The sequence below is a fragment of the Lolium perenne genome, chromosome 2, assembly GCF_019359855.2.
Source record: "Lolium perenne isolate Kyuss_39 chromosome 2, Kyuss_2.0, whole genome shotgun sequence".
NCBI classification, from domain to species: domain Eukaryota; kingdom Viridiplantae; phylum Streptophyta; class Magnoliopsida; order Poales; family Poaceae; genus Lolium; species Lolium perenne.
The window spans coordinates 241,757,304-241,767,021 of NC_067245.2; the positions used below are offsets into that span (position 1 = coordinate 241,757,304).

The 9,718-nt window shown below is 46.1% G+C and overlaps 1 protein-coding gene across 1 annotated transcript; it reads left to right on the forward strand.

Moving 5' to 3' along the window:
* The first annotated feature begins 5,953 nt into the window (after positions 1-5,953).
* LOC127335412 (zinc finger protein CONSTANS-LIKE 5) lies at positions 5,954-7,401 on the forward strand. Its single transcript, XM_051362070.2, has 2 exons — positions 5,954-6,745; positions 6,840-7,401. The coding sequence occupies exons 1-2, from the start codon at positions 6,098-6,100 to the stop codon at positions 7,173-7,175; spliced, it is 984 nt and encodes a 327-aa protein (XP_051218030.1). The 5' UTR covers positions 5,954-6,097; the 3' UTR covers positions 7,176-7,401.
* Positions 7,402-9,718: the final 2,317 nt, after the last annotated feature.

The following is a 9,718-nucleotide window of genomic DNA, read 5'->3' on the forward strand; positions in this document are numbered from 1 at the left end:
CTGCTAAGGTTATCTGTTTGTGCAGGGCAGTGGTTTTACACCTCTTTCTTGGTTTATTTGGTTTCTTATTTTGGTCATTCCATGTTTCTTTTTTATTTTCCCATCCGGTTTTGTGTATTTTCCTCAGTTTTGTATGGAGATCCTTCCCGTGTTTAAATTTTCCTCTTTTGTTGATGAGCATGGTTCTTCACCTGGCTTGCCTCTCATGGGCGTGGATATTCCGATGTATCTCCAACGGCGGGGTTCTTGGACTCCTGTACCGTCGGACTGTTCTTTTGTTCTTGACCACCTATAAATTTCGCCAATTCTCTGAACATGTTTCTTATACACGAAGATATTTATCTGCGTCAGTGAACCATTTAACACTTTCCCTAAAAGTATGAGACAGCTAGCCCTTGCTTGCAATTATCGTTGGATCTTTGGCGGTTTATTTTGTGATTGCATACCATTGTGCTGGAACCGTTGTACTGGAACTGTCAGGTCGATGAGAGTTTTAAGATAACTACCCCTTAGTTGCACCATCTACCTGTTAGTTTTTTACTGGGCTACTTTTTTGCGCATTTTTCTTTTAAGGAATAACATGTTGTTCTTAACTAAGCCACATCTTCCTGGCTTCAGCTTCAGAAGTTGTGCTTGAGTCCATGTACGAGGAAATATAGGTTAATTTTTTCATAACAATGTCAATAGGATGACACATGATCTCAATACTGAAATAGATAGCTTTTGAGATAACTCCACCATTGGCTTACACCACGATGTGCACCCCTTCTTTCTGAGAAAATATTATTGAATGGTTTTGTAGTTGTCCTGCCCAAAGTAAGCATTGCTACCATCTCATGATTGCTTAATTTCCTACTGATTATGTTGATATGTAATTTACCTTAAAAAGCACATTCTGATTTGTACTGTTGCACTATTTACCATAACTTTTGTTTAACCTTAATTTTTTCTGCTTATGTGAGTATGTAATTTACCTTAAATACTAATATGGACCTCTTCTCTTTTGGAAAACATTATTGAATGGGTTTATAGTTGTTCTGCCCAAAGTAAGCGTGTAGTTTACCTTGAAAAGGAGATTCTGATTTGTATTGTTGCACTATATACCTTAGTTTTTGTCTCACCTTTTCATAAGTTCACTTCAGATGATAATATTGACATATCTGCCTTCACAAATGAGCTTCGCCAAATTCATTCGGGGTTCCGAAGAATCCAAACAAGCTGCTGGGAAGGAGAAATTACAAATCACAACAAACTTTATGGGGCCTGACCGGTTATCTCATATGAGAAGGAGATTGATTAAAGCTGAAAATACCATTACCATGTGTTATTTATGACTCATAAGAGTTTTTCTTTTTGATGCAGTAAAGCGGTGCCATACTGAGGTTTATTTTTGTTATGGCGATGCTAAGACTACAGGCTTCCATGTCGCTCATATTAATATTTCACCTTGCGCGCAAGCAGTACTCTGTGCTGGAGTCTTTTGTAATGACACACTTTGTTTGTACAAACGTTGTGCCATAATTATCGTGTGTCCCTCTTATCTAGAAACCTCAACTTCCTCCAAGTAAGGATTCTTGATGAGTTAAATAATATAGTAGAGATTGCAAGGCTGTTTAACAGATTGTGCACTTTTATTAGTTGGGACCTGATGGTACGAAAGTCATTTACCTTCAACTTTTTTAGTTTAAAATCTAACAATCCTGGAACGATGTGGGACTAAAACTCAGAAACTAAAGCTCCAAAACAGATTTTGACCACTGAATTTTTAGTAGCTGTCAACTATGGAGGGGCATTCCGAGGAGAGAAAATTTGAACTGATGTTTGCCTTAGTGTTTTCAGTTATCCCGCCTGGAGGTTAAATTTGACTACGTGTAAGTGCATTCATGGCTCCATCTTCAATTTGAGGCACTCACCAAAAACATGGGTGAAGGAAGTTGGGATACATTGAGATCACCAGAGAGTAAGAAAACAAGCAGCAGTTCCTCGGGGAGCAAGGCTTGGCATGCTGGGATGCTGGATCTTGAGCTTGATCTGAAGGCAACAAGAACAGTGGCCAGGTCACGTTGCATCGCTAGCGGCTGTTCTACATGATCAATAAGCAGCCTTAGCAGAGACTGGAAAGAAGAACCCCGATCTCCCTAAAGAGCTGCGTGAAAATCAAATCGATCGCATGCGAGAGGTTAGGAACATAACTTGAAATGGTACACTATGATCCGGAAAGGATGAACTCACACTAGATGGATGCCGGTGAGGAAGAAAATGATGTTGATCTCATAAGCAGCAGAACAACCAAAAGGTTGTGCATGTTAAAATTTCTTGGATGGAAGGGATGAGCAGGAGACGGTGAAGTCGGTGGTATAACATGCAAATCTTGATGATTTGTTCTTGGATTGGATTTGGAGGGAAAAGGCAATAGTGTTTGCTCTGGACTGGGAGAAGAATGAAAATAAGCCCTCCAGAGTGGGTCGTATGAGGTGAAAGACAAGAGGATAAGGATGCCAATATGGTATTTGGTAGGTACATGCTTAAGGCTAAGTTACAGAGAGACAAAGAAAATCCATTGAAAACAAAATTGGATTAAAAAAACGATATTTTAGATAGCCAAAAATTTGCATAGACCAGCCGTTGAAGTTATAAAGTTTTAATTTTGTAAAAAAAATCAGTACATTTTGTCTGCCACCACAACTAGGTGAGACATGGGTTTGCAGATGCATACAAATTTATTTCTCACGAAATCCACTATATTAGCCGCACATATTTTTTCTTGAATTTTCATTGAAGGAAACATCACGCAAAAAATGTGACTTGCAGTTCTGCCAAATTTTGATGAAAGGGTTAAGTACAACATTTTTTCTCAGGAATCATGCAGATATTAAAGTTCATATACTTTCAGTTTTTTGCATATAGTTCTTACAGTCACTTCAAACCCATGTACATATATATTAGGCGCTGTCCGCAAGTTAAAGAAAACTTTATGTGCCACACTCATCAGAATTTAAATCATAAGTAACATGTGTATTCAACTTAGAATGTCGCGTCAACACTAGCGTCGCCAGCGGCCCATCGTTGATGCCGACCATGCTATGAATTATTAAGTTCAACACATAAAAAAGGAGAGGGAATCTATTTCTACTTACTACTATCCCCCATCATCCCATCAGCTCACTGTGGATTCGTATTCATGTGTTACTCATGTAGACTATGCTTATATTTTTGAAATCAGGGCATACTTATCAATAAGACCCACACTAAAAATACAGGCACAACCACTTACGGGCGCGGCGTGTCGCCGCGCCTTGCTTCCTAGTATAGTATAAAGAGGAACATGAATATGTCGCATGACCAAGAATAAAGAACTCAAAAGGATGGGACTTATCCCTTTTTGTAGATAAGAACATCGTCGTGGCAATGCAAATTGTGCAAATACAAATGCATAAAACATTTCTGAACCTCGCCCATAACTATTTTGGACACTCATTCGGCCTCACATTTGGATAATGATTGACTTAAAGACATGTGGTCATGGATGACTAGCACTTTCTTTTTTATTTACTTTGTTTTACTTGAAGAATAGGTTTAAGTTTCTTTCGTCAAAGCAAACGCAATATTCTCATTTCAGATCGCAAATCATGTTTTGATTGTCCAGGTATGGGAGTAATCTTCTTATGCAATTTTTTTTGTGCTAGTTACAAATCAAAATAGTACAAACAAAAGCTTGATGTATCCAACATCTTTGGTTTTTTTGTAGAACAATTCATACTTACTAATCTAGTTTTGAGTCAACACAAAGCTTATTGAGTAGTGGCAAAAAGAATGTCCTCCCAACTAGGTTATTCTTTTTTATACCTAGAATCGGAGCCCCACTGATCTAAAGGAATTATGTATAAACTTTAGAGGATTTGTATCATTGAAACTTTTCCTACCTACATTGTTTGATCCGTAGGATTGATGCAAAAGATGAATATTATGTGGGCACACAGAGAAACCTTAAAATATATGATCATTCGTGAAATTTACAAGATGGATTGTGTTGTGCATATGCGGTTCTAAATTGTCTTTAGTGTGCTAGGAGTACAACTCACATGTTGTCATATTTTTTGTATATTATTTCCTGTAGAAATTTCCTACGTAAGTGGATTTTGAAGAATCCGCACACATGCAACGAGCATTAAACTTATCAAAGTCATAAATCTGACATTTAAAATCATGTGAAATGTAACAAAACAAAAATGCATGTGCTTGTGGATATGTTCAAAATATAATATATTTACGAGGACAATGATTAAATGGCCAGAAAAATGGTTGGCTCATGTTGTTGCATACCCTTTGAGCGCACATGTATTCTCCAATGGAAAGCTATAACGCATAATTTCTATGTCATAGTCGGAAAAGAATGATACAGTCAAAAGAGAAACACGAATAAGTCGCATCACCGATAAGTAACATAAAAACATGGGACTTATCCCAATTATCTTCTAGATATGAACATGATGTTGCACCACATATTGTGCAAATAGAAATACAGATAATGTTGATGAACCTTGACTAGAACTATTTTGGACACTCATTCGACCTCACATTTGGATAATGATTGACTCAACGGTTTGTGGTCATGAGTGACTTTCAATTATCTATTTGATTAGTTGTTTTACTTGAAGAATTAATTTTGAGTTTCAATCCACCAAAGCAAATTAATATTCCCATTTCGGATTGAAATGCGTATTTTGATTGTCCAAGTATGGGAGTAAACTTCTTGTACAATATCTTGGTGATAGTAACAACTCATCACCAGACAAAAAAAGACGTTAATGTATCCAACATCTTCAGTTTTACGTACAACAATTCATACAATACTAATCAATACTAATGTACTTAAGAATTTAGCTAGCCAAGAGTCAACAAAAACCTTGAAAATTGAGTATAGTAGATAAAAGAATGACCTTCCAGCTAGGTTGTTTGTATCTAATGCCTAGAATCAGAGCCACACTTATCCATAGTGATTTCATCGGAACTTCCGTGGATTTCTATCCCTAGGATTTTTTTACCATGTTTTGGAGAAAACTTTCGACCTAGTTAAACACCTTTTAATGTGAATTCATGTACGGTTTTTTAATTATGTAAAATTCAACATGACATGACAATCTAACCCCGCTTTTCTATTCGAGGATTGCTAACTCAGAGTTAACCGGGAACTAAGTTAGAGCCCGATCAACTCGACGATCATTAGATTTGCATCGTGATTCGTGCATACAAGAATTACACATGGATGTGTAATTGCATACTAGCGTGAATTACACATGAAATCAGGTTAATCGGGAATTAAGCTAATTTCCAGTCGACTGGGAATTAGCCGTGCCCCTGTCTATTCATGTGTTTTGAGAATTTTGCCATTCAAAGGGGCCCTGATGATGACTTGTTTCCCTATTTGGATTTGCAGATGTATTTATGTAGATTTCAAGAAAACAAACATGTACATCATCCAACTTGCTTTCCTGGAGGGTATTTCTCGAGGAGTGCTTCTATGACCTGGATCGTTATTCCCGCCGGGAGAATCAAGTCACTGTTTCCACCATGGGATCGTCGACATGGCCACTTGGCCAGGATCGAGAGAGCCAAGCATCTCCAAGAGATAAGGGCGCGATCACGTCGGCCAACCAGCGCGCGCCAACTGCGCCCGCCCCGTCGCCGTCGCATCCTCCAACTTCCAGCGTAACGACGCCGGCCTAATATTTCCGACGACAAGGACGAGCACGTTTACAGTCTCCTTTTTCTTCCCCGGAGCTTTCACCGCTTGCACGTCCGTGTCGACGGAGACGACAGGGCCTCCGCCGATAAGAGTAGACTGACTGTGCGCGCGGTGGCCCGCCGGGACAGCAACTTCCGCGGCCGGGAGCGTGTCCACGTCGCGCGCTCGCCTCAAATGCCCGCGCACCCCGGCCCTCAGTCCCCTCCACCCCACGACCCTCATCCGGAGCTCAAAGCTGCAGCCGGGCGCCGAGAAAGAAAGCTTGGCTGAGGATCGTCTCTTCACTGTAGCCAATCACGGTGGTGGTGCACCGGTGGGAGTGAGACTGTGAGTGAGCAGTGAGCGCGTGCCATGGAGGTGGAGGAGAAGTCGGCGGTGGGCGGGGCGTACTGGGGCGTGGGCGCGAGGGCGTGCGACGCGTGCGCCTCCGAGGCGGCCAGGCTCTTCTGCCGCGCCGACGCCGCGTTCCTCTGCGCCGGCTGCGACGCGCGCGCGCACGGGCCCGGGTCCCGCCACGCCCGGGTCTGGCTCTGCGAGGTCTGCGAGCACGCGCCCGCCGCCGTCACCTGCAAGGCGGACGCCGCCGCGCTGTGCACCTCCTGCGACACCGACATCCACGCCGCCAACCCGCTCGCGCGCCGCCACGAGCGCCTCCCCGTCGCGCCCTTCTTCGGCGCGCTCACCGACGCGCCCAAGCACTTGGCGGCGTCCGGAGCCCAGCAGGGCGGCGCGGCGGTGTCAGACGACGACGGGAGCAACGACGCCGAGGCGGCGTCGTGGCTCCTCCCCGAGCCCGACCAGAAAGATGGCGCCATCGTCGGTGCTGCCGGCGCCGACGCGTTCTACGCCGACTCCGACCATTACCTCGACCTCGACTTCGCGCGTTCAATGGACGACATCAAGGCCATCAGCCTACAGCTCAACGGCCATCCCGATCCCGAGCCCGACCTAACCGGCGGCCAGAAGGTTTTCTACCCCGACCACTCCATGAACCACAGCGTAAAGATGACACTCTATTCCATCCTCCTCCTAGGGAGCTAGCTGCTAGCAGTTCAGACAGTGTTCTGATGGATATCGTGGTGACGCAACGCAGGTATCGTCGTCGGAGGCGGCGGTGGTTCCGGACGCGGCGGCGGCCGTGCCGGTGGTGTGCAGGGGCCAGGAGCGGGAGGCGCGACTGATGCGGTACAGGGAGAAGCGCAAGAGCCGGCGGTTCGAGAAGACCATCCGGTACGCGTCCCGCAAGGCGTACGCGGAGACGCGCCCCCGCGTCAAGGGCCGCTTCGCCAAGCGCACCGGCGGCGACGCGATGGAGGAGCACGAGGAGATGTACTCCTCGGCCGCGGCCGCCGTCGCCGCGCTCATGGCGCCCGGAGGCCACGACCACGACCACTACGGCGTCGACGGCGTCGTGCCGACCTTGGTCTGATCCGAGCTGATCGCCGGCGCGCGGGCGCGTACTTCCCTTGATTGGGCTGTAATTTTGATGCATGCATGCATGCAAAGCTTCCCTGTAGCATTTTAAATCAATTGTAATGTATGATGATTGCTTGGAAGCGATCCGGACTTCCAATCCAAAGCCTCCTCTTAATTTTGTCTGATCCCTGTAATTTTTCACATGTAAATTATCACTGGGAGATGCTGATCTGCAACTATGATACTGTAGTACTAACCACTTCCTTGACAGCTACTTTACTGCTTCAGTAGTAAGGAGTAATATTCCGATTAACTGGCCCGTCAGAGCATCTCCAGTCGCGTCTTCCAAATCGCGCCGGATTGAACGTTTGAGAGACGTGTTTTGTTTGTGCCGTATTTGGGGAACGTCGCTCCCCAGCCGCGTCCCCCAAACGTCACCCCCAAACATTAAAAAACCTTTTATTTATTTATTTGCATTTTTATTTCAATAAAGAGAAGTAATATTCCACAAACTAATACATAATTGGGAACGTGGTTTACACGAAGATACAATTTAGAACATGGTTTTCCACAAACTAATACATAGTTTGAACCATGGTGGACACAAATATAAAATTTTGCAAAAAAACTAAACCTAACTAGGCCGTGCATCGAAGGTTTCCTGTGTTCGCTGCTAAGAAAGAACACTCGAGGGCACACCCAGTCACCCAAACTGGAAAATCCAGCGGGAGATGGTGCCCTTGTTGGTTCTATCGATGACGAACATCCAGAAACCTCCGTGCACGTATTCGCTGCGAAGAAACAACACTCTTCATCAGTCGTCCTCCTCCTCGGTGTTGTCACCGTGGTAGTCCCGGCGGCAGCGCGTCTCGTCGAAGACCTTGATGCTCATGTCCCTGTCGCCAAAGTAGGAGAACAGGAGGATGAAACCGGCTTCGAGGCTGTGGTGGCGCGCGAACTTCTCCCAGCCGATGTGGAGGTACATCTTGTCGCGCGCGTCGTAGATCACGTCGACGATCCACCGGTAGTAGCCGCACGAAGCCTCCCGCAGATGCATCGTGCCCGGGCGGTCGTCGCCGGCGACGTACTCGGCGAAGGAGTCCGGCAGCCTCTGGATGCCGCGTGGGTCGCCCTTGAGGACGAGGATGAACTCGAACAGCACGCCCGGCTCCACGTCCATCTCCGACGATGAAGACGACGGCGTGGCAGGCGACAGCGAGCGTGCAGCTCTGTCGTGGCCACGACCACGACCATGACCGCGAGCTCAGCCTCCATCTCTCCCAGCCATGGCGTCGCCTCTTGTTGAGATTAGGGATGGCAATGGGTACCCATGACCCACGTACCCGCCGGGTAAAAACCCAATAGGAATACGGGTATGGGACAAAATATTACCCATGGGTTTGTAAACGGGGAAATATCATACCCATCGCGTAGAACGGGTACGGGTATGGGATTGTACAACCCATACCCGCATACCCATTTACCCATATAAATTGGACAAGTGGGCAGCCGTAATGTTTGAACTACATACTTTTCCCCCAACCACGCCTTCACATTGCTTTTGAACCTCACGCTTTATGATCTGACAATCGATAGTAGGTTAGTAAGGATTATACCACTATTTAAGATCGCTTTACGTCATTTCATATTTTTTTGAACAACTTGATACGTTGTAAGCGCGGGTATTTTTTACCCGCGGGTACCCATTTACCCTGCCGGGTGATGGGTATGGGAAAAACTTGTACCCATTCGCGGGTATGGGTACGGGTGACGGGTAAGATTGAAGGCGATGGGTATGGGTAGGGGATGGCTCTATCCGTACCCATACCCTGCGGGTGCCATCCCTAGTTGAGATGGTGGCGTCTAGAGTTGGGGAGAGAGGCGCTAGGGTTTGTGTAGGTTTGTGTGTGAGAGGGACGGTGAGAGGCAGTCCTTTTTATAGGCCGGAGGGAGGCGGGGAAGCGGTGATGCTCATTAATGCCGGCACGCAGAGCTAGGCGTGACGAGATGCGTCGCTGCGCCTCTGCGGGAACTGCACCGTCGTTGCGCGCCAATAACTTGCGTCGCGAGGTAGACGACGGTTAGGTTAAAATTTATTGTCCCGCTGACTCATCGGGCCCGCATTGGTTCGCCTTGCTTTTTGTTGTATCCAGCGTCCCCGATGCGTCCCCTGTGGGGCGGGGATGGACTCGGGGCGCCGAACATCGTATCGAAACGTGTCGGACAGAAAACGGGTTTAGGGGACGCGGCTGAAATGGTTTTTATGTTCGGCACACCCCAAATAACTTTGGAGAACGCTTTTGGGATGCGTCTGGAGATGATCTCACTTTGTTGTGGATGTGACGGGGCAGCGATCTGAGGTGATTGGACCAAGAAGGTGAGATCAAGTGGTCTTTGTTTAATGCTGTATATCTTTCTCCATTCTGCCACTGGATGGATATTGGAGAGGTACTGGGATCTCGAATGAGAAATGCCCGACAGCTGATATGCCTCTTTTCCCAGTGCGTGCTTGCCCTATATCTTTCTCTCTCGGGCATCTCCGATCGGATTCCCCAA